Source organism: Harmonia axyridis, chromosome 6 (genome assembly GCF_914767665.1).
Source record: "Harmonia axyridis chromosome 6, icHarAxyr1.1, whole genome shotgun sequence".
Lineage (NCBI taxonomy): Eukaryota > Metazoa > Arthropoda > Insecta > Coleoptera > Coccinellidae > Harmonia > Harmonia axyridis.
This window is the reverse complement of record NC_059506.1, coordinates 38,787,577-38,813,606: the sequence shown is the minus strand read 5'-3', so window position 1 is coordinate 38,813,606 and position 26,030 is coordinate 38,787,577. Positions and strand designations below refer to the sequence as shown.

The 26,030-nt window shown below is 38.4% G+C and overlaps 1 protein-coding gene across 4 annotated transcripts in view; it reads left to right on the top strand.

Annotated features, from left to right (window-relative positions):
* LOC123683318 (ankyrin repeat and fibronectin type-III domain-containing protein 1) overlaps window positions 1-26,030 on the top strand; it is a 124,335-nt gene that overhangs the window by 60,900 nt on the left and 37,405 nt on the right. Inside the window, exon 1 of one of the 4 annotated variants that reach the window (XM_045622275.1) lies at window positions 20,525-21,364. The exons of the other annotated variants lie outside the window; for them this stretch is intronic. Within the exon in view, the coding sequence (XP_045478231.1) occupies window positions 20,683-21,364 (682 nt within the window). The 5' untranslated portion in view covers window positions 20,525-20,682. Of the gene's footprint in view, window positions 1-20,524; window positions 21,365-26,030 lie in introns of those variants that run through there. 4 annotated transcript variants of the gene reach the window in all.

The window sequence follows — 26,030 nt, the reverse complement described above, 5'->3', positions numbered from 1 at the left end:
GTCAAAGGGGTGAGGAGACGGGTTCGGAATACGGATCGGGAATTATGCGGATTACTGCACTTCCGGGGAGAAAATTTGCAGTTTGAGCCGGTAATGGGAATTTCTTAGAGGGTGGATTAGGTAGGGTCTCATTTAATCTTTTGATTGGGTTGAAGCCATATGAATCGTGATATTAGAGAAAACTCGTGGAGAAGGCTTAAAAACTTCGGATCTGAATGTGATTGGACCCTGAATAGAACCCTGGGGAACACCAATGGCGTAAATTAGATTCTGAAGGTACACACGAAAATGACAGATTCCTCGGATTATATTAAGGGTAAAAAAAAAGTCCACAAACGCTTTATTCTCGAGATACGGGGTGTTTAATTTTTTTTCAAGTTTTTTTCTCATAGCACCTTCTTTTCATCATGTGATATCCTGTAATTTTTTTTCTGGAACATTGCCCGCTCCTTTCTTCCAGAACTTTTTTTTTGATGGACCACTGGTGGACTTTGATCTACAACTGCACTTTTTGGTGTACTGTAGTTTTGCCGTATCTGCTACCGATTTCGAAAAAAAATTATGTAATATTCATCAGGATAATCCAAATTATCAAAACAATCCAGTTCTCCATCCAGTTAGTAAGCTGCAATGAATAAATTAATTATAAGTTTTCGTACTTATGTAACCAATCTGTAGCGAAGATTGATAAAGATTCGATAAACTGGTATGATAAAAAAGTAGGGCTATAAGAAACACCCTGTATCTCTAAAACAAAGTGTTGTTTATAGTAATTTTTTCTCAAAAATTTTCCTTTGTACCCCCAATTTAGGAGTGTCTATTCTGTTACCAAATTATAATATTTCCTATGTGTTTCATTTTGGAAGTTTGGAAATAAATAACGGAAAAACTACAGTCTACAGTCAGTTATTAAATCCATAATAACTTCACACCAGTTATTATCATACAAACCCAGTAAATGAAAGTTGATATTTTCGGCGAGATATAATGAAATAGTTGATTCCATGTTTCGTCAATGAATTATCAAATTAAAATTTCCATCGCAAACAATCCAACAGCAAACAGCCCAAAACACACTCCCCACCCCATAATTAACTGAAATAATTGCATGTATCAAACATTCGCCACCTCCTCAACGCATCGTTCTCCCCCGTATCCCCAAAAGCGAAAGGGAGGCTGCGAAATAATTCCCCCATAATCTCATTACGGCCACTTTCCCGCGCCTCCCCCATGTTTGCTGCGCCCCCTTCTCTCCTCCGGCAGATTTTCGGGTCCATCAAGAGATCTCTTCTCCGACGCGAGGAGGCATCCAGTCGAGTTGTTTACGCTGAAACTCCACGGCGTGGCAATTTTACAGACAAATAATCCCGCCTTTGGAAGACTCCGCATTCCCCCCTCGTACCACGTTTCGCGCTTTTTGGCGATCGTCGGGACTGAAGTGGAAAAGTAAAGTTGGCCCGCGTTTTCCACGCGGTATGGTACGTCCGATCGACGATAGGGGGCTGTTTGAGGATGATGCGTTCGAGTGCCGAGTCGGGGGATTCCTGCCTTGATTCATTTCGTACCCGGGGGGGCCCCGAAAGGCCCGAAAGGGGTGGCCTTCGCAGGGGTCACGCTTTTCGAATTGTTGCCTGGAAAATCTGTTTTCGCGTGTTCGTCTGGATGTGAAGTAATTTCTGAATGAATACGAGGTGCAGAAATGTTGATTTTCATTTCAAAATACAGGGTGTCCCTAAATTGGAGGTTAAAAGAAATATTAGAGATTGCTTGGATTATTTTGAGAAAAAAATTAGGCCTATAAACATGGACCCGCAAACACTTTGTTTTCGAGATAAAGGGTGTTTCTTGTAGTCCTACCTATTTATGATGATTTTATCAGTTTATCGAATCGTTATTTTTCTTCGATACAAATTAAGTAAATAAGTACCAAAACTTCATCACAGCTTACGAACTGGGTCTTTGAAATAATTTGAATTTTTCTGGTATAGGACAATTACAAGAAACCAAAGAGTGTAGTACTGGACCAAATTTTCTGTTTATATTTTTCTAAACTACCAATGATCCACCAAAAAAAATCAGGAGGAAAGAAGCGGGCACAGTTCCAGAAAAAATATCACCCTGTAGATTTGCATTCAAAATAAGCACATCACATGATAAAAACTTCAAATTGGAATATCTTTGCCAAATTTAAGTTGAATATCTTGTGGAGGGAAAGTGCTATGAGAAAAAATAAAACTTTAACACCCTGTATCTCGAAAATGAAGCATTCGCAAGCCCATGTTTATAGGACATTTTTTTCTTGAAATTATCTGTCATTTTCCTACAATTTAGGAATTCCTTGTATATTTATTTATTTAATCAAACGGTATATGACCAAAATGCAACATGACAATTGATACGATGTTCTATCGAAATTCATATCACCATTGTTGCAAATAATAACCCAAAATTCAGTACCTAATCAATTTCAATTAGGATTTTGCATTATCTGCCAGAAACCATTCAAGAGAAACCATGGTAACGTTCAATATAATATATAATATATATTCATCATCATCAAAGTTTACATATACATAAACATACATATGAGGGACTAATGATATGAATATTAAAAAATAGAGAAAACCAAGTAAAATGGTTTTCTGTGAGTAAAATCACAAATATTACAAAATTTTACAATACATGAATACAAAAATTATTCACGTCAAATTCAATAAATTTCGCCCAACCGCGCCTTCAAAAATCATTCAATAATATCAATTTTTAGTTCACGCGAATAAAATTCTTAAATGCTAAGTGGAAATGGAATTAGGCTTGGAGTTTATGATTCTGTTAAGAGACGAAATATGCAAAGGTAGGAGATGTACTCCCCTCTTATTTCTGATTGGACATTCACTGTTTGTGGAAGGAAAGAGGGGAAAACGCTACCGCTCTCCGTTTGACTTTCGTCATTGTTTACGCATTTCTTACTGACAATTACATCCTAAAATACAGACTTGCCAGATTTCCACAGCATTCTACGTCTTGCGTCTGAGATCTCTTTCAAAAAATACATTTCCTTATATCCTGAGAGTAATAAACATAATAACATTTTCACTAAGCAAATTTTGTCATTTTGCCAACATGAACTATCAAATTTGAGATGAAGCGCGCAGAAATAAAAACATATCAGTGATACGATATTTCACTCAATTCGCGAGTTTTTCCACGAAGAACGCACTTCTTATGTCCCATAGTGACAACGTTTCATATCAACTCACAATATATTGAAATAAATACCTAAATATATCAATAATTCTGAAAACAAACTTCGAGCGCGCCAAACGACGTGAAACAACCGATGACACTAGAAGAGCAAAAGTTGCCAAACCTTGGATTTCTGTAGGTAGATACAGAAAATAATAAATATTCAGTTTATTATAAATTCGACAATTAGGAAAATATCGGATTCCAAATATTCAAATTCGCATATTTAATCGGGAATCACTCAAATAAATATATTTCATTCGATATAATATACATTCATAACGATATAGTAAAATTGTGGATTTGAAATTATATCACAATCCGACAACGTAATCTAACCATGTTGGGGACATGTAAAAATTGTGTATACTTCCTGTATCTATGTTTATTCCTCTATGGTACACATCAATTTGTAGTGGATTTTAATGGATTGTTTTTGAGAAATTGAACTAAAATAATATAATACGATTTGAATGGTGAAATTCTCAATGTTTCATGGAGAAATATTTTTACTCCTTATTTCTAAACCTACTCGTTGTATCGAAAATCTGAATATTATCGAAACGGCACTTCAAATACAGGCCCAGACTGCGTATCCCCCTCGAGGAAAGATCCCGACCAATCGCCAAAATAAACTTCAATAAGGATCTGGCTACGTAATGATCGTCTATTCCCGGGGGAATAGAGAGGATTCCGTTCGAATCGGGTATTTTCTGGACCTCATTCAATTACCGATACTCCCGTCGCTCTGAAAATGCGATTTTCCGAATGTGACCAAGTTAAGGGATGGAGGCGGAATTGTTATTCCTTCTTCTCCCGGACTCCTTCCTCCCTTCCCATCGCCAAGAGCGAATTGTGAATACGAGTTTTATCCGGATCTCCACTCTCGTCATCGTTTCTGGAGGGATAAACCTCCATGTCCGGGCTAAATTGCCTTCATATTGTCTGGCAAGAGAATTGTCCATCCGGACTTGAGTTATTGTCCCAAAAGAAGCAGTGCGCGCGCTGGACATAAAAGTTAAATATTTCTTTCGGATAAGAATTTAATGGGTTGCCATGAAATTTCACGTAGATGTGGTTAGTATGAGTATTTCATGAGAGTTTCACAGGAAGCTTTGTTTCATTGTGATTGGATGAAGGCTAAAAAGGTTACCGTCATTTGAAGAATGAATACGTTTTGATCTGATTTTTTTGGATATACCACGTCGATCCATAAGTCCCCGGGCATGGCGCCGCCACTGTCTTAGCACTTTTATTTCTCGTTGATATCCAGGTTCAAAGATTCAAAAATGGGTGTCAATTTCGAATTTCGGGAAAGAGTTAAGTCTGGATCGAAATATTGAAGGTTGAGTGACGCTAAATTTGTGTTGTTTGAAAACTGGAATAAACGAGTTTCGTGTTTTTTATAGGAAAAAAATACTGTTCAAGCAAAGTAATGGCTCGATAAGTGCTATTCAGACTGTGCTTCATCGACAGCAAGGGATAAAAGATGGTTGCTGAACCTTTTCAATAACTTTTCTGTAGAAATATTAGTCGATTTGTGTCTGCATCATAATGTTATTTTCGATTAAACGTATCAGATGACGAGCCAAATTATTGTCATTTGCGGGAGATTTTAATTTTCTGATTTAATTTGAATAAATCTGTGGCTGAGGCTCATCAAATGCTCCCAAATACATATGGTGAGGCCGCTATTAGTGAAAGAACGTGCCGAGAGTGGTTTCAACCCTTCAAGAACGTTGATGATGACGTTGAAGACCAGAATGGCGGTGAAAGAGAGAAGGTTTTCGAAGATGCAGAATTGGAGGCATTACCTGATAAAGACTCGTGTCAAACGCAACAGAATCGGCAGGATCATTGGGAATGACGCAACAAGCCATTTCAATACGCCTGATAGTCATGGGAATGATTCAGAAACAAGGTAATTGGGTTTGTACGAGTTGAATCCGAGAGATGTTAAACGGCGTTTGTATGCTTGTGAGCAACTGCTTACAAGGCAAAGGCGGAAGGGATTTCTGAATCGCATTGTGACTGGAGAAATGGATTCATTACGATAATACCAAGTGCTGAAAATCATGGGGATATCCCGATATTTGCAGTTCCAAGGTCATGTTCAGTATTTGGTGGGACCAGCTCGGCGAACTGTATTATGAACTATTAAAATCGACTGAAATAATAACATGCGATCGTTATCGAACGCAATTAATGCGTTTGAGCCGATTATTGAAAGACAAAAGGCCGCAATACGACGAGAGACATGATAAAGTGATTTTACTCACGATTTGGCTCACGGGCAGGCTGACCAGGACTTCCGGTCTTATGAAGAAGTAAAAAATTGTATCGATTCGTAGATCGCTTCAAAAGATGACCAGTTTTTTCAACGCGAAATTCGTACGCTGCCCAAAATATGGAAGAAAATAGTGGCCAGCCATGGACAATTCTTTAAATCATAAATGTATAACCAGTTTTTTACAATAAAGGATCAAACGTCGGAAACAAAGTTTTACGCTTATGTAGGTCGCAGCAAGTAACTTGGAGAAATCCAGCGTCTCTCTGAAGATGCTTATCGCAGTTAGTAAGCAAAACATCAGGTGACAAACCGACTAGACCACGGTAAAAAAGCCCGGAATTTTTCAATTCTGACATCATTTCGCTGAAATACCAGCGAAATTCTCAAACTACCAGTTTCATCACGATCAACTCACGTTACGACCTAACGAATCTCCAGACCTCCTTCCAAGTTTCCATCAGAAACGGTAGAACGAGGATCTCATCTGCCTCAATTACACTCACATCCCCCAGACGTCTTCATCCCAGCATCCCCCTCATTCGTTCCTAGGCGCCCGCCCAAGAAACACACTCGAATAACATTATGTTATACCCCTTCCCTCACGTCAGGATGCAACCGTGGCTTGTATCGCAGGGTCACGGTATCTCGACTATTGAATTTTCCCGATTTCCGCATCCGATGGGAAATTTGCATTTAGACAAGCCTGCCTCGACGTGTCGACGATGTCCTTAACGCGACGCTGGGCGTCGTAAAAAGTGCGCTATGACGTCGAGTCTGAAATGTTTTTAAATTGGGGAGTACTTTTTTTGAGTAAGCTTACAAATACTGGGTAGGTCATTTTTCATGGAGAGCATGTGTTTACCGCCGAACTTAGGAGGCGGGAAATTGAGACGAGCAATGAAAAGACATGAAAAGAAGAAGAAACTTGTAATAGAAAAAGGTATTTCATTCGATCAGAAGAACATGCTCAAATTTGATATACAATTTGAAGACTCATATCCTGTAGAACACAACGGTCGAGAATATAGAAACTGATCCTAGAGTTTAGTCTTAAAATCAACAATCATTGATTGGTAAGCTAAGTTCAAACGTGGTGAAATGGGCACCGAAGACGGTAAACGCAGTGGACGCCCAAAAGAGGCTGTCACCGACAAAAAAATCAAAAAAGTTCACAAAATAATTTTGGATGACCATAAAGCGAAGTTAATCGAGATAGCTGACATTGTGAAGATATCATCTGAACGTGTACATCATATCATTCACGAATATTTGTATATGAGAAAGCTGTGTGCAACATGAGTGCCGCGCGAGCTCACAATCGATCAAAAGCAACAACGTGTTAATGATCCTGAGCAGTGTTTGAAGCTGTTTAAGTGCAATAAACCTGAATTTTTGCATCGATATGTGACAATGGATGAAACATGGCTCCATCATTTCACTCCCGAGTCCAATCGACAGTCAGCTGAGTGGACTGCACACGATGAACCGAATCCAAATCGAGGAAAACACAACAGTCAGCTGGCAAGGTTATGGCATAAGTATTCTAGGATGCGCAAGGTATAATTTTCATAGATTAATAATAATAATAATATAGTTTATTTGGGAAAATACATAATACATTAAGTTACAAATAATTTGACAGAAATTATACAAATAAACTTAATAACCACAAAGTCCGTGTGGACTGTCTGTGGTGATCAGTGCCAAATACAACATCGCCAAATACAACAAAGTACCTCCAAAAGGGCCAGACCATCAACAGCGATTATTTAGTGTTATTGGATCGTTTAAAGGTTGAAACCGTTAAAAAACGGCCTCATTTGAAGAAAAAAAAGGTGCCGTTTCATCAAAACAATGCGCCGTGTCACAAATCAATGAAAACAATGACAAAATTGCATGAATTGGGCTTCTAATTGCTTCTGCATCCACCGTATTCGCCAGATCTGGCCCCAGCAACTTTTTCCTATTCTCAGACCTCAAAAGAATGCTCGCTGGAAAGAAATTTTGCGCCAATGAAGAATTAATCGCCGAAACTGGGGTCTATTTTGAAGCGGAAGACAAATCGTACTACAAAAATGTTATCGAAGAGTTGGAATATCGCTTTAATCGCTGTATCGCCCTCGAAGGCAACTATGTTGAATAATTACATCGAATTTTGCTAAAAAACATGTGTTTTACTATGGTACACCGGGGACTTTTCAATCGGCCTGTTATAAATAAATATAAATAAATAAGTAAGAGTTGATTCAGAACTTAAATACATAAATAAACTATATAATACTTATGAACCGACAAAATTGAATTAAACCTGGATAGTGACATTTCCTACAAAAAAAATGAAAAATAACACTCATTCGGCCAAAATCAATTTGTCGCCAGCTCAATAACACGTTCCGACGAAATTTCGCGAGGTGAAATATCAGCATCGTTAACGTGTAACTTTAGCCCTCTCGCAGCTACAAATTCACGGCTTGTTTCTCTCAGAATTCCCGCAAACTAACAACCGCTCATTAACGTTGTTGTCGGCCTCCGATCGATATCCAGTCACTGTTGGTACGAATTAGCGACACAGACATCAAGCTAAGTTCATCGACGCGGATAACGCGGTCACAGAACAAACGGACCGACTGTCGAAACGTGTGTGTGTGCCTACCGTTGCTCTTTTCTACCTCTGTGGGTCGCGCGTTCCGCCTCTATGGTTTCCCATGCACTATGGAACACAGGCATGTGTGCTAATCTAATAGAACGTGTATGAGGTTGCGTTCCGTGACGCGCCCTGGCAATTTGGAACGTGCACTTCCCATTTTTCTTATCGCTTCCGTTGGCAGAGGTTATGGCTTTTGCGATGGTTGAAGGCCTGAAAATGTAATAGCCATTAGTTCCTTCCAATCTACCGGAGGTAGAGGATTGTAGATTCAAGGGGGTTCCATTGCACCGCAACCTTGTGGTCTCTTGTGTCCCAATTAGAGCTATTCTTGCCTCTCTACAGTTCGTCTCCAGTACCTGGGATGGCTTCAAGGAGGTTACTTCCTCACTTCTACAATTCTCTTGACCAAAGCATTTTTTGCATTGGCCAGCAACGGCGAGGCAATCCGTCTCCAAGTGAACTGGAGTTTCTTCCTCCCTCACGCAGAATCTGCACTCGTCGTTTTCTGCTAGACTCATTCTCATGAGGTGCTTCCTGAGTCAGCAATGGCCTTTAAGGATTCCAGTGAGGAAGTGTAGCATAATTTTGCTAAGATCCAGATATGTCTTAGATCTCGCAGTATCAAAGTTTCGAAGAAACTTTTTGGAGTCATCTAACCCAGGAAGATTCCACCAGAGTATTTCTCTTTCGGTTTCTAGATTCTAGGCCAATAAAAGGAGCTTGTGCTCCTATTCTGGCAAGCATTTCTGTTAGAATATTACTTCATCCGAACAGATTACGAGAGAGACAACCAACCCTACACTTGATAGTATTATGTCAGGTCGTACGGTGGCGCTACGAGTCTGCGCGTGGCGAGGCCATCGAGGGCCATCGAGAGAGAAAACAAGAATAGATCTTCGATGATCGAGAGCGAACGTCAACGACATAACCTGAGTGTTTTGAAGTCTCTTCTGTTCTGCCTTGTGAGCTGTACTTGCTTTTGAGATAGAGTTAAGACTTACTGAGTGTCTAGAGAATAAACGATTATTATCATCATCTGTGTATTAGTGAATACTCTGTATTTATATAACCCAAATATATAATCCAATAATTTCCCTTTATTCCTTATTATTCTTACCTATTTCATTGAGTTTCCTTCGGCACTCCCATACCATCTTAGAATCGATGATACGTAAGTTCAATGCTTTGAGTCCAGCCTGACTGTCAAAATGTTTCACTATATCACATCTCTAATAGTTTCTTACTAGGTTAATTTCCACACATCTTTCGATTGCAAGTATCTCTGCCTGAAAGGCACTTGGACAGCGGCCTAACGATAGTGAGCATTTGGTGCCAGCCACGAAGACTCCAGCCCCTCCAGTCCTCGTCGTGGTTTTAGAACCATCTGTGTACTATTTGATGGTATTCTCTTTGAAATCTGAAATTGTGGACTCTCTTTCCCAATCTTCTTATCTACTTAGCATCTTAGTGAAAGTTTTCTTGGTCTTAGTTATCACTAGGAAGGCTTGCTGATGATATGTAATTCGTCAGAGACCAGGCTCTCTGGTTTCTACTTGCCTCATTGCCAGTTCCTTCCCTGGATAGCTTCAGAATGGCCTCATGGGCTACTCTATTTATCACAAGATGAAGAGGTGTGAGATCTGTAATGATCTCCAATGCCCACTTGGGCACGTTTTCATAACTCCAGTGATACAAACAAGGGCTATTCTTTGTATTCTATCGAGGTCTTTCCCCGTACTGTTCTGACTCCCTTCTGCGTGCAAGTTAATCAATTATATTCAATAGTATAGTCCGAAATTTAAACCACCAAATCGAATTTCTAATCAAACAGAACAAATGCGACAAAATCATGTTAGCTGTTCGTACCATCAATACCTATCTATGTTATCACTCTTTATCAACTTACTATGAAGGAATTTCTTCCCTGTGAAAATGTGACACTCCGATAATCACATTTCCCACGAGTACAAAGAACGTTAGTTCCATCTCGGACGTGACAATACGACTTGTTTATATTTTCAATCGACCGTATACGAGTCGCGCACAGTGACGCCATTGATGTCGCGGAAAACTCAGTAAAATAGAGAGGTTATGTTTGTCTGTCAATTTGTCACGTACATCGTATCGTGAATGAAGATAACCTTTCGACGGAAGAAAAGTAGGTTATTTAGAATGGGACATGTTTATTGTCGTCCCGAATAGAAATGTGTGACATTCGACGCACCGCGCGCGTATTTGCACACAGATGGAGAATGTCAAACATCAGGAAGGTAAATAACGACCGGAAGCTATGCAATAGTCGAGGGGATAGATATCGATATGAACTTTTTTCAGGGGAAGCTTACAATGGATGAAAGGAATGTAGCGGTCATTTTTGTCCGTATATATTCGTATATACGGACGTATAAAGGGTGTTTCACGGATAAATGTGCAAGCTTTCAGTGCAGATGCAGATGCATCCATCAGATACACTGTATATTCTCTGCCGATACGTTCAAAAACTGTAATTCCTATGAAATCACTAACGAACTTGGAGTAATAAACATAGCTAGAGGAAGCACAAGTCATTTTTAGTAAGCAAATTTTGTCCCCAAAATGAACTATCAAATTTGACATGAAGCGCGCGGAACTGAAAACATATCAGTGATACGATATTTCACTCAATTCGCGAGATTCTCCACAAAGAATGCACTTCTTATGTCCCATAATGAATCAACGTTTCAAATTAACTCAAAATATATTGAGATGAATACCCAAATATATCAGAAATTCAGAAAACATACTTCGAGCGCGCCAAACGACGTGAAACAACCGATAACACTAGGAGAGCAAAAGTTGCCAAACCTTGGATTTCGGCAGGTAGATACAGAAAATAATAAATATTCTACATATTATAAATTCGACAATTAGGAAAAATATCGGATTCCGAATATTCAAATTTGCATATTTAATCGGGAATCACTCAAATAAATATATTTAATTCAATATAATATACATTCAAAACGATAGAGTAAAATTGTGGATTTGAAAATATATCACAATCCGACAACGTAATCTAACCATGTTGGGGACATGTAAAATTTGCGTATCTATCTATGTTTATTACTCTAAGCTAACGACCAATCAAGATTTCCATACTGAATTTCACAAAAAAATGTATCCATCTCAATCACCGCTAAACTCCGAAATAATTGAAAAATAAATACCCCCTCGTCAACCTTGCAATAACACAGAGGAATAAACTCGGTACAACCGGAACGTTAAAACCTACGTATCATTCGAACTACTCTCGTAAACCATCGAGCATCCGTGTGCGGTTAGTCGACGTATAAAGGATAATAACATCTGGACTTCAAAAACACCAACCACAGAATCCGATTCGGAATCACGACCCATCAGATCGTAATCCAATCAGAGACAACCGTAAACCTGCCGGATATCTCCGCTTACCCATTAAAATTACCCCCTTGTTATACGTGTTTTCCGCAGATGCGCCCCCGTAAAGTAAATCCTTACCCGATAAATCTTTAACGACGTTACTGGGTTACTGAATTTTCTCGTTGCTTGCCGCTTTGATGTATTTACGCCTAGCGGGTTACGAAAAGAAACCGATCAAGTGTGTGTGTGTGTGTGTGTCTGTGCGTGCTTTCGATTCTGTGTCGGTCGATACGACTCGAAATTGGCCACCCCTGAACGGCCCTGTTCTATGATTTCGCGACGCCACCTTTGTCAGGAGGTGCCTTAGGCCCTTAGAACATTAATATGAGGAACGGAATTCGCCTTGTAACTGATGCATTTGTTTTGATGCCAACATTCGTCACTCCTTGTCTGACGGGACACTATAGCAGTAGCGTAACATAATTTGATTAATTTAGAAATTATCAATTCATGCTCAAAAATAGTTTACAATGTGATTTATTCATAAAAATTCATTCGTGTTTCAAAAGAGTCAATGTTTTTCTTAGTTTAATGATTTAGCTATTATGAAGTTATGAAAAAAGGATTCCTGATAAAGCATTCAACAATCAAAGCAGGATTCTCCACGCCTATGGCTCGCACATACAATCAGCTAGCTCGATTGTGAGTGGTGACACCAAACTCCCATCTCTCTTGTATTCGGGATAGAGCACAAATGTTTACTTTCCGTTGCTTCTATCTATATTCTAAGTGATGTGCAGATACGATACTATTACTGTAGATAACTGAAGGATTGCGACGTCGAAAATGATATGTATTATTTCTAGGTGACTTTTGCCCCCTGCTTTATTATGAATAATTTATATTATGTTAGTGTTGGATCATGGGATCTTCTGATGACATTAGGTTGATATTATAATTGTTGTTAGTCATGGTATGCGTGTGGTTATGTTGTGGCAAATAAGCGAGGAGAGCTGTGATTTGAGTCAGATGTCTTTGGGTGGGACTCTGACCTTGGCGAATTCTGACCTTGTAAATGGCAGATAACGCAGAATTATAAATACGATATACTTTTCACTACGAATGTAATTTTTGGCAAATTTGGTGAATGAGTGACCGATTCTTTCCCAATTTAAGAATTATTCATTACGGGATATACGTTTCTAAATTGGAGGTACAAATGGAAATGACAAATTCCACGGATTATTTCAAGAAAAAAACATCTTATAAACATGGACCCGCAAGCTCTTTGTTTTGGAAATGCAGAGTGTAGAATTCAAGATAATATTCAACTATGTAGTGGCATTACCTTGAATACCAGTGATTCAAGATAATCTTGTGGCATTACATTTTAAATATGATTTCTGGCATATGATCGCCACGGCTGGCTCGGATGTAGTCCAATCTGGACGTCCAATTTTCGATTACTTTTTCCAACATTTGTGGCCGTATATCGGCAATAACACGGCGAATGTTGTCTTCCAAATGGTCAAGGGTTTGTGGCTTATCCGCATAGACCAATGACTTTACATAGCCTCACAGAAAGTAGTCTAGCGGTGTTAAATCACAAGATCTTGGAGGCCAATTCACAGGTCCAAAACGTGAAATTAGGCGGTCACCAAACGTGTCTTTCAATAAATCGATTGTGGCACGAGCTGTGTGACATGTTGCGCCGTCTTGTTGGAACCACAGCTCCTGGACATCATGGTTGTTCAATTCAGGAATGAAAAAGTTAGTAATCATGGCTCTATACTGATCACCATTGACTGTAAAGTTCTGGCCTTCATCGTTTTTGAAGAAGTACGGACCAATGATTCCACCAGCCCATAAAGCGCACCAAACAGTCAGTTTTTCTGGATGTAACGGTGTTTCAACATACACTTGAGGATTAGCTTCACTCCAAATGCGGCAGTTTTGTTTGTTGACGTAGCCATTCAACCAGAAGTGCGCTTCATCGCTAAACAAAATAAAATGGACGTAGTGCGCGATACGTATTCCGCACAGAACCATTATTTTCGAAATGAAATTGCACTATTTGCAAGCGTTGTTCAGGCGTGAGTCTATTTATGATGAATTGCCAAACCAAACTGAGAATAAATCACTTGACAGATGTTAAATCGGTCGCCATCTTGAACTGTAATGCCAACTTAAAGTTATATACGTCGAAAAAAAACACCCGTTACCTCCAATTTAGGAACGCCTTGTATATTGAACAGTAGTGGTGGGACAATACAACCCTGCCTGCCTCTATCACAGCTTTCTCCAATATCTCCGATTTATCACTGGTATTCGTGTCCTGACTCTTTGCCACTACATAGTTGAATATCTCCGATTTATATTTTTATGCGTATGCTTACTTTCTGGTTCCAATAGATATTTCCGATTATGCTGATTCCGCTATTGTCGAAACTCAGAATAATACAAACCGAAAAAAAAACCGAATTAACCGGGCGAAAAGTAAGTAAACAAGCACTCACTGCATAAGACCTTCCAAGGTCACAACCTGTGTACTCGTAAACATGTTTACCTATCCACACGTCAACATCAAAACCGGACCGTTCAAATTGGCGTGCTCTTCAAGAAAGAGCACACGTCATCTCGTTAGCGCCCCCTTGATGCCGAACGGGGGTTAATGATAGCCTCCCCCGATGGCCGCCCCCACCTCCCGAAGGAGACCTCGAGTCTCGTCGGCGGTGGGAGTTATGACCACGTAGCGTTCCGGAACGACGTAACAAAAACGTCTCGCGAGATAGGGAGTCGGAGAATAATTGGGAGATAACGTGTGGGGGCGGCGGGTGGTGTAATTTCCAAGACCGACTTGATAGAATTGAGGGGTGGGTCTTGACGTCTTGGCGGTGATGAAGATGCAGTTTGAGCACGTTGCGGTTAGAGTGTCTCTATCTCCAGTTGCTGTGCATTAGTGGAATACGTTTGTTTCAATCGCTGTATTCCCCTGATATGTCTCCGGTGGACTTTTTTTCGCGTGCTCGTTTTAGTGGTGTTGAGGTTTCGAAATAATGGCTCTTGGGATGAAATTGGTCTTGGACGATCAGGTTTGACTTATTGATGAAGAATTCGTTAAGGAAAACGTTACGCAAACCGGAGCACTATTCAATTTCTTCCTCAGATTAATAAACATACATAGAGGGAGCATATATGTCATTTTCAGAAGGTACATTTTGTCCCCAACATGAACTATCATATTTGACATGAAGCGCGCGTAAATGAAAACATATCAGTGACACGATATTTCACTCAATTCGCGAGTTTCTCCACAAAGAACGCACTTCTTATGTCCCATAGTGAATCAAAGTTTCGTATTAAATCAAAATATATTGAAATAAATACCTAAATATATCAGAAACTCAGAAAACAAACTTCAAGCGCGCCAGACGTCGTGAAACAACCGATGACAATAGGAGAGCAAAAGTTGCCAAACCTTGGATTTCAGCAGGTAGATACAGAAAATAATAAATATTCTGCTTATTATAAATTCGACAATTAGGAAAAATATCGGATTCCAAATATTCAAATTTGCATATTTAATCGGGAATCACTCAAATAAATATATTTCATTCAATATAATATACATTCATAACGATATAGTAAAATTGTGGATTTGAAAATATATCACAATCCGACAACGTAATCTAACCATGTTGGAGACACGTAAAAATTGTGTATACTCCCTCTATCTATGGTTATTATTCTATGATTTTTCCTTGCTGACTATAACATAAAGTTATATAATGAAAGTTTACGGAATCTGGAGTGAAACAGCTTTCAGCGGAATCATCGTCTGAATGGGAGACCGCTCAGTTGACCTTCCCAGGTTTCCTCATTTTTTTTTTGGTATATTTCATCTAAAACCTAGTTCCTGACATAGCTTTAACGCTTTTCGGTCCTTACCATCAAATATAAACACTATCCGATCCCTTTTCAAAGGTCAATCGCTCCCCAAACTCCGATCGACACCCTGTATCTCAACCAAACGGGCCATAAGGGCCGTTCCGTGTGGCGAAAATAGCTGAAGAGATTACGGAACCCGTAAATCCGTATCGGAGCGAGAAGCCTTCAGAGGTATCTGGCTCGATCGGTTATCAATTGATTCCCGCCGTCATCCCTTAATTCACGCTCGATCGGACACTCCCTCCATCCGAGGGTGCGAAGGGGCGAACGGGGGACGGTTCGTATTCTCGATTTCCCGGAAAAACCCGCAAGCAAAAACCGGATACCGACCTGGGCATCTCTAGATTGCCCCAGAATCCGAGATTTTCATGATTCGAAGCGCGAATCAGCTTGCGGTCCATCAGAGATTCATCTGGTTCAATTCGCAATCGAAACGTTCGAATTTCCCATCAGGAGAATATTTTCGCTTAAAATCGGAACGAATATCAGCTCAACTTCAATGAATAACGCCGTGTAATTTCAACTTGGGGTGTTCCCCAAGGATCTATCATTCGACTCATTCACTTCTTCGCCTCTTTGGAAGTGAAAATGTTGATAAATAGGCGGTTCGAAACTCTTTTCCGTCCTAAACTAGACGTGAAAACGTTAAATGTTTCTCTGGAAGAAAGGGAAATCATAAAACCAACGAAAGTGAGAGTTTCACTCGTGGGAAATTCCTTGGGTTTACAACGTTTCTCTAATCAGTATAGAATGGCCTGGTATTCTCACTGAAGTTCATCATCGAGCGCTTTTTACTAAATATTACAATTAGAAGAAGTCAACTGTAAAGGTTTCCTTTAAATTTCTCATTGTTTGAAGTATATGGGATTCGAAGAAAAAACAATATCAACAAGATGAGCACTGTTGTTCCATTGATATTTGTTCCCGTTAAAAATGTTTCCATGATTTATTACCGTAACTGTAAAATGATGTTATTCCTTCATTTGAGATACATCATATTACATCGAAATCGCTTGATACTATCTAAACAATTCGAATAATATTATCTAGACTTATTGGCAATAAAACTCATAATTTTCACACTTTTAAATACTTCAAAAATCATATTCATAGGCACATGTTGTCAAAGTTTTTTTGCTCGAGTCATATACAATATTATCTCTGCGTTCATGCAAAAACCAAGTCTTTATTTAATAGGTTAAATGTATGCTACTGAAAGTTACACCATTTTTTTTTTATATTTTGCGATATTTCGAAGGGATATTTCCCATAATGGCAGAATCAAATGATATCCATAGAACATAAAATTCTTTAATAATCACACAAAAAATGAACCAAATCGTCGATTCGAAAGTTTATGATCATAAAACTCTATATTTAAATGACAGATGACTTCAATAAAGATTTTATTACACTAGTGCAATAAAGGACCAGTTTGTTGGAATAAGTAAAGTTTTATTTTTGCATGAAAGTAGAAAAAACATATTTCACGAGTTGGGTACGTTGGAGTGTTTTTTCAACCGACATTGTTTACACAAAACTCGATTGAGCCGTCTTAGGGGAAAAAGCCACATTTTATCGCTGGCAACGAGAGGTTTTTCCAACGACGAAAATACGTGTAGGCGTGGTTTTCCGATATCAGCGATGCCTCTCTGAATTATTCATGACTTTTTTTGGAAAAAAAAACGCGTATCGGCGTTTTAGCAATATAAGGACGTCCTCGATGAGGCCCCTTGTTCTGGAGTTTCGGAAAAACGTGGAGGTGTCAATGTTTCGTCGATATCGATTGTAGACTTCAGACAAACAAAACAGGGGTCGGTAGACTGTGTAAGTTGAAAACCCATGTCTTTGCCCTTGTAGAAATAGTTGAGTCATTTGTCGGTGATTTCGAATGTCGAGAGATATATTTTATCGAATATTGTTTTATTATTTCGGATAATAAACCTTTGGAATCGTTTGATGAAAGAAATTTCACAAAGAGTCTAAAACTTTGAGGTAAAAACTATTTGTATTCAGTATCATCATAGCCACACATGTTGAAAATTTTGGAATTCTGTGTTATCAATTATTGGAGATATGAATTTTTCAATTTGTTGGTATTTTTGCATTCAAAATTTATGTATCGTATTATCGAAATATGAGGACTAACGCGAAATATAATGCAGATGGTTGTACAGAATTTTGAACAAATAGCTCCTTTCCTATAATATAAATAGAAGGAACGGAAAGTAAACATTTGAGCTCGATCCCGAATACAAGAGAGATGGAAGTTTAGTGTCGCCAATCACAATCGAGCTAGCCGATTGTGTATGCGAGCCATAGGCGTGGAGAATCCTGATTTGATTGTTGAATGCTTTATCAGGAATCCTTTTTTCATAACTTCATAATAGCTAAATCATTAAACTGAGAAAAACATTGATCCTTTGGAAACACAAAAGAATTTTTGTAAATAAATCACATTGTAAACTATTTTTGAGCATGAATTGATCATTTCGAAATTAATCAAATTATGTTACACTACTGCTATAGTGTCCCCTCGTAGAAGGAATGTTGGCATCAGTTACAAGGCGATTTCCGTTCCTCTTATAAATGTTCTAAGGCTCCTATAGTTTTCGACAAAGGCTTCAGACGAAGGACGTACCATATTTTAATTAGATTTTTGGCTTCTACATTCTCGAAAACGTAGAAATTCTCAAGGAGGGTTATTTTTTTTTCTCCAACGGTTGTTGATAATTTTTTCTATCCTTTTTTTTTGTGAAGTTGAAATTCTCGAATATTGGTTTGTTCTATGTAGAAATAAAAAAACGTCATCCCAATTCTGATTTTCAAATAGTTTTTGCGAAATTTTTGTTAAAATAAACGATATCATTACTGAACCACAATAAAGTCGTCTACATCAGACCGAAACATACAAATCCCGTAGTGTATGCCCACCTTTACCGAATCGCGTTTATGTTTCCTGTAATCTCGAATACCGACGAGACGTGAGGGTTCCCGAAGAATTCAAATCTTCATTTGACTCTCGACTTGAAGGTATGCAACGCACCTATAGTCGTCTTCTTTTCGGGTCGTCCAGGTAGAAGTCTTACCGGGGTAGGCGCAATTAGGGGTTGTTGATTTCAAAGTTCCGACACGTACAAAAAAGTCTGAGAATAAATTGTGACTTTCATCGATGGAAAAAGTCGACAAGAAGTTGAACACCTTCTCAAATTGCGTCTACTCAACTCACGTATTCAGGCGTGAAAACAGTTCTTGAATTTAAATCTCTAGATTCGGGGTGAAATCCCCAAAAATGCGGGATCTCAGAACACCACATACCACATAAAGTTGTTTAACATCAGTGAAAGCAATATCTGTTTCGGGATGGGACCTGTAAAATGTCAAACAGGTGTCAGATTACTCATATTTCAAAGACTCCTCTGTTGACTTTGGGGTTGGAATCTTCATTATTATGCTTTCTGAGGAATCTGGGGAAGATGATTCGAAAGGGAATGAATAAAGCTTCTATTTTATGAAGTTTAATTAAATCTTAAATGAGCTCCGTAATCCGTTTCGTTTTTAATTACTTGGATTATCTCAGATTATTGTTTTTGTTCATTTTGTTCGAATGAAAAGTGATTTTGCCTGATAAGAAATTATATTTGATATGTATTGTATTGATATTGGATGAATCAAGGCATATTTCGCTTTTATGCTCTCTTTTTTCGATTCTGATTATAATTCAAGAAATGAAACACTTTAGGTTGAAAGCTTTCATTGTTAATGTAATTGAACGATAAAAAAACACTGAAAATTTATTATGTTGGAAAACAATGCGAAAGTTATTCGATTTTTATGCTTTCAAAGTAAATTTCCTTCAAATCCATCGAGTAGTTCAATGGATTTCATCGAATGGTTAGAATATTTTGAGAAGATAGTTATCGCAGAATATTTTAATTTAGTTCTTCGAATTTCTAAATGAAATTAATTAATCACTGGCCTTTTGCTTAATAATAAATGACAGTTATTATCATTAACTAATACTAAATTGTGGAATGTCAACAAAACATTCCATCTTTAACGTTTCAATATTATCCCTAAAGCTAGGTCCACACGAAACGAACTGGTGCTGCTTTGCCAAATTGCTTAGGAAATTCCTCAAAAGTAAAAAAGTGAAATTGGCGGTGACCTTCTTTAGCTACAAGTGACTTGAATGTTCAAGAAGTAATAAAACACTCAAAATTTCCTCATATTCTCCAGAAGTTATGCATTTGTCGGCAACAATCTTCCAGAAATAATTTTCGAAATGAAATTATACAATATGAGCTGTTAAAATATTCTATGAGTAGAAAGCACCTCACACTTTTTCACAATCACATTTCCTCGTCTAAATTTCTATTCTCAAAATTATCATCATCTGTTTGTATATTATAACAAATTTTTTACTCTTCAGTGAAATTTGCAATGAAATCGTGATTTTTAATTCTTTGAACTAATATTTATTACCCAACAATATTGTTCGATCCATTATAACGTAAATAATTTTATTCTTAGCCGGTTTTTTGAAATATTTATAGACCATAATTCACTTTCCACTTTTAAGTACTACTTTCAATAATAGCTTATTCTTTCAATTTTTTTTACTAATGCACCAATATTTTTGTCGTGAACTAAACAATTGAATCATTGTGTTCCCAACGGTCCCGGATAAGTGTGCAAAATTTCATGTCCAACACACGTTTAAATCTGAATTAAAATAAATTCAAAACATTCAGTTGAATCTAATAAGAGCATATCAAAAAAAAACCCCCAACAATCGAGAAAATCCCCCAAATCCGGCAACCCCGCGATCCGGTAGTACCGTAACGTCCGCTTCCGCCTTTAGTCAATCTACCGGCCCCCCTCCCTTCCCCCTAGCAATTCGTACGGCACACAACATTCTCCCCCTCTCTCTCGCTCTCACTCATCTATCTATCCGATTCACACGATTGAATAGATTCCAGTTTGGTCGCACAGCTGTTTCTCCGATTGTACCGCCGGTCGGCAGTAGTTCGTTCGGGCGCGTTGCACGATCCGTACGCTCGGAGATATCCAGCCACCCATGCGCCGTTTAAAGGGACGTCAGTTCCCGGCCGAAAACGACCGTTAGCTCGTACGTAAACAACGCGAATCTACCAACGTTCGATGTTTTGTGATGGGTAAAGTGAAGGGTGAACCCGAACCTAAAAAAAGGAAGAAAATGGCCGATATGATCGCGGAACGACGTACAACTGGCCTAAAACGGTCGAAATCAGTGCGTGCCTCCTTGAGGTCGATTGGCACAAGGATATTTCACCCGGGGAAGAGCTACGCTGAGCACCAAAGGAAGGCTGAGGCCCTACACAAGGCCACCTCGATGTCCAGCCTGGACGAGAGCCGAAAAGAGTTCAAGAAGAGCATCTACAAGTCGGAGAGCGAGTTCCAGCCGGAGATGCTGTTCAGCGGCAACACCATCCTTAAAACCCCGGTGAACAACGCCAAAGAGAAAAGAGCAAAAAAGAAGCAATATCTGGAGTATCACTTTCCTTTCGTACCAAACCAGGTACCTCCAAAGGCGGCGCAGATACTCCAGATCCCCATCAGGGAGAACTACGAGACTGTCAGTTTTAGATACGAGCAAGTTTTTGGAGGTAGAGGAGTTTTTGAGGACGGAACGCAGTTGGGGCATCGACAGGGGGTGGAAAGTGACAGGAAGATGAGCGTCGATGACCCCAAAGGGATCTACGAGGACTTCGCCATGGATTACAGGCAGAATAGGTTCCACAGGAGCTCCATCAGGTTGTCGATGACGAAGAAGAGGAGTCACGCAAGGAACTATTCGATGGCCGCTTATTCTAGTGAGTTTTTCGAGTTCTCTTGTCAACGGAGTATTACCCTCATCGATTTTTTTTTCTCTGCGATGACTGGTAATTTCCAAGCGAAATGCTCAATATCCATTATTTCTATTCACTCTGTTATCACGCACTGTTTAACTGAAAAGAGTGTCTGTTTGAGCTTGAAATAACGGCTTTGCGAGTAATTGTATGCTTGTATGACTGAGCTGAATCGATTGTTCGTGGAAAGACACGAAGGTTCCATCGATTTCACAAGCTGAATTGTAAAAGGTTCGGCCGGTAAAAAGTTGCGAGGTAAAACATTCGATATCCCGAGCAGTGTCAGTAAAAAAAAATATAATTTTGCCCTCTAATTAAAAAGTTGAATGTTTCGAACTTCCTATTTGGAGCAATTTTCGAATACCGTCGTCACGAGGTGGAATGGAATTTTTTAATTCCGAGTTTCATGACTAGATCTGTTTATATTCTATTTTCATGATCATTCTTCTATAGATTTCGTGTGTTGAATATACAATTTGGGGTGAAGCAACACTTCTCGTGTTATTTATATGAAAACACTGTTTTGCCTTGATATTTCTTACGAAACTTTAATAATGTCGAGATTACGAAGCTATTTTTACCCATTTTGATTCACTTTTGGAAGTACAAAGGAGAATGAGAGGTTCCTTGAGTAATTTTAATAAAAAAAGTCCCATAAACATGAGCAAACGGTTTGTTTTCGTGATACAGGGTGTTTTTTGTAGTCCTACTTTTTGTGATGATTACCAGTTTATCGAATCCTTATTAACCTTCGTTACAGACTGGGCAAATAAGTACCAAAACTTATAATTACTTTATTCATCACAGCTTGCTAACAGGATCTTTATGATAATTTGGATTTTCCTGAAGATTACTAGCGCATTGTTTGAAATTCTTTTCTTGAAATCGGTAGCAGATACGACAAAACTTCAAGAAACGAAAAAATGTAGTACTGGACCAAAGTTAATTTTTGAATTTTTCTGAACTACCAGTGGTCTACAAAAAAAAAGTTCTCGGGGAAATAAGCGGGCACTATTCCAGAAAAAATATCACCCAGTAGATTTGCATAAAAAATTAGCAAATTACTTGATAAAATCTTCAAATCGGAATGTCTATGCCAAATTCAATTAGATATCTTGTAAAGCCAAGATGCTATGAGAAAAAATCAAACTTTAACATTCTGTATCTCGAAAACAAAGCTTTTGCAAGTCTGTGTTCATAGGACTTCTTTTTCAAAGGATCCGAGGAATGTGTCATTTTCGTTTGTACCTCCAATTCAGCAACAGCCTGTATAAAAATTGGACAATTAAAAACTGCGAGTAACTTGAACTATTCAAACGTCCCTAACGAATTGAAAGATTTCTCTTATAACAGTCTATTCGTTATTTCCTCTAATTGACAATTGGTACAACTGAAAGAAAATAATTCAGTTATCAAAACGTTCAAATTTGAATTGCAAGATTGAATACGCTTTGGTTGTTTCAAGGTGAAATTGTAGGAAAAAATTTCTTGAGTTGAAAAATTCAAAGTTCGCGAATAGGCAGACGAAGTCGACCACAAAGCACTGAAATAAATGCTGCTACAGTTTCGCCAGGAAACGAAAGCGAGCAGCTTCGCGGATTCCCTTTCATTCAGTCATTCAAATAGAAATTAACGCCATTAAAATCCGAGCTCATTAAATCTCGATTTGAAGATCACTTTCCAACGGTGAAAGGAGATATCCCGTTTGAAGATTACGCGAGTGAACTCTTTCAAGAAGAACAAGATTTAATTAATACGGTCTGTGGCGCACCCGGCCATAGAGGAGGATAATGTCTTGTGTAATCGGAGTCTCGGGTTAACCTTCACTACGCAAACTTCTCCGTTTCCTTTGTCGTTCGACCCAAACAAACAATTTTCTTCTGAACATTCGATCTGGTGGAAATTTTCGCGAAAATTTCCATGAGAAAAATCAACAAACTTTGCAATTACGTCGATCAGCGTTTGAAATCTATTTCGGGGTTTAAAATAGCGCGACAAATGCCAACAGGAAACCTATTTTTTTCAACACCACAATCTGAAGATAGAGCCCGGAAACGGCAGCTATAGATACGCTCTTTTTTTCTCTACATTAGTCACTGTTCAGTTCGGACAGTTGGCTTGGTAAAACGAGATATCAAATGCGTTGTTGGTTATTCAAAGTATTCAACAGCTCATCAAAATAAATAGCATTACGGTAATTAATCAGTTCTGGATGGTTTCATTTGGGATTTCTCGAGGAAGTCGAAGATGATGACATCGACTTGTGGACGTGGCCAATTTGATTTGCGAAATTAATTAGGAAACTGATGGCATTTCCATTAACGCTAATATGTTCTCATATTAGAGAAAAATTTTAATTTATTTCGAGGTGAAACTTCTGAAACTTCTACAGGTGTTAAATCACGAATTTTGTCGCCAAACTGGTAGATAATCAGATAATAGATAATCAAGAAAAAAGTATGACAGCGAAAAAAGTATTTTTAAACTTAGGCACCAAAAATGGTGATCACGTTAACAATTTATTGCTGCTTTACCTGGTTAGTCTTCCAAGAAAAAAGGTACCTACAATGAATTCTACAGGCAAAAATGCGCACCAACCTGTGACTTGTTTTGGTTTTGTTGACGTCCCGTAAGTCATTTGTAAATTTTACGATCCCCGAACTCTACATTTGGTTACTTTTAATACTATTTATTAACTTCCATATGTCACCTACCGATCTGCCGTAACATAACATATGAGTCATTATGATAACAGAACTCACGTGCAATTCAAAAATCTAATTTCTAAAACTGAGCAATATTCTCTCTGGCATAAAAACTACATGAATATATCTTGAATCTCTTTGGAGATACCGGCTGTTCAACTAAATTTTTTGTTTCATTTTTATGGATTTTAAACAAGTTGGGATATTAATAAGCGTTTGAATTTTTGTGGATATTTTACTCGGAGGATTTCCAATATTTTCATGTTTTTTTTTGAGTTCCTACAATGCCTCAGTGGCGTAGTTTTCGAGGGTATCGACCCTAACCTCTACACCAATGGAGATAGGGAATATTTAGAGCCATTTCCTGGTTTTCACGACTTTTCTTCCCTTCTTCAAAGCCGCCAGGCGTACCGTTTTGGAGAATAATGACATCAATGTTATTGAGACAGCAGGAGTTTCAAAGGAAGCATTTCATGTTGCAAAATAGGACATCAAATAATAGTGTTGATTACTGTTAATAAACATAGAAAGAGGGATATACGCAATTTTTACATGTCCCCAACATGGTTAGATTACGTTGTCGGATTGTGATATATTTCCAAATCCACAATTTTACTATTTCGTTATAAATGTTTATTATATTGAATGCAATATATTTATTTGAGTGATTCCCGATTGAATATGCAAATTTGAATATTTGGAATCCGATATTTTTCCTAAATGTCCAATTTATAATAAGCAGAATATTTATTATTTTCTGTATCTACCTGCTGAAATTCAAGGTTTGGTAACTTTTGTTCTCCTAGTGGCATCCGTTGTTTCACATCGTTTGGCGCGCTTGATGTTTGTTTTCTGAATTTTTTATATATTTAGGTTTTCATCTCAATATATTTAGAGTTGATATGAAACTCTGAGTCACTATGGGACATAAGAAGTGCGTTCTTTGTGAAGAGACATGCAAATTGAGTGAAATATCTTATCACTGATATGATTTCACTTCCGCGCACCTTATGTCAAATTTGATAGTTCATGTTGGGGACAAAATTTGCTCACTGAAAATGACGTATGCTCTCTCTATTGGGTGAACCGTCCCGAACATCGATAGAACGATGTGTTCAATAACCACAACAGACTCAAACGTTCGCGTTTGCATCTGTCATATCTGTTTGCCGGTAGCTGCCGAACTGTCGATTGGGGAAATTCGCCGGATGTTTTCCTGGAAATGTAATTAGACGATTCCCCGATAGAAACGGGGTGATGTTTAGAATTTACGGTATTGAGAATGTTCATCACTGAGAGTTTCGAGAACGGGGTATGTTATCGACAAGGGAACAATAGTGCAGATTCAAACTGAGGTTTACTCACCTAATCTAATCTCGTAAAAAACGGTTTTATTCAGCAGCGGTTGTTTGTTCCGGATTTCTTATCAGATATTTAAATTCCCCAAACTATCGGAATTGAGCGTTATATTTACATACAATTGTATAAGTAAACCATTGTAAACACGCTAAAAAACGGAGTGCCTCTACGTTGCTAGTGCATTGAAGACAGTTTCACACGCGTATATCTTAACCGATTTTGTTTTATTATGCTCTCAGGGTAATAAACATTGATTGAGGAATCATATGCCATTTTCAGTAAGCAAATTTCGTACCCAACATGAAATATCAAATTTGACAAGAAGCGCGCGGAAATAGAAACATATCAGTGATACGACATTTCATTCAATTCGCGAGTTTCTCCACACGGAACGCACTTCTTATGTCCCATAGTGAATCAACGTTTCATTAACTCAAAATATATTGAGATGAATACCTAAATAAATCAGAAATTCAGAAAACAAACTTCAAGCGCGCCAAACGACGTGAAACAACCGATGACACTAGGAGAGCAAAAGTTGCCAAACCTTGGATTCCAGCAGGTAG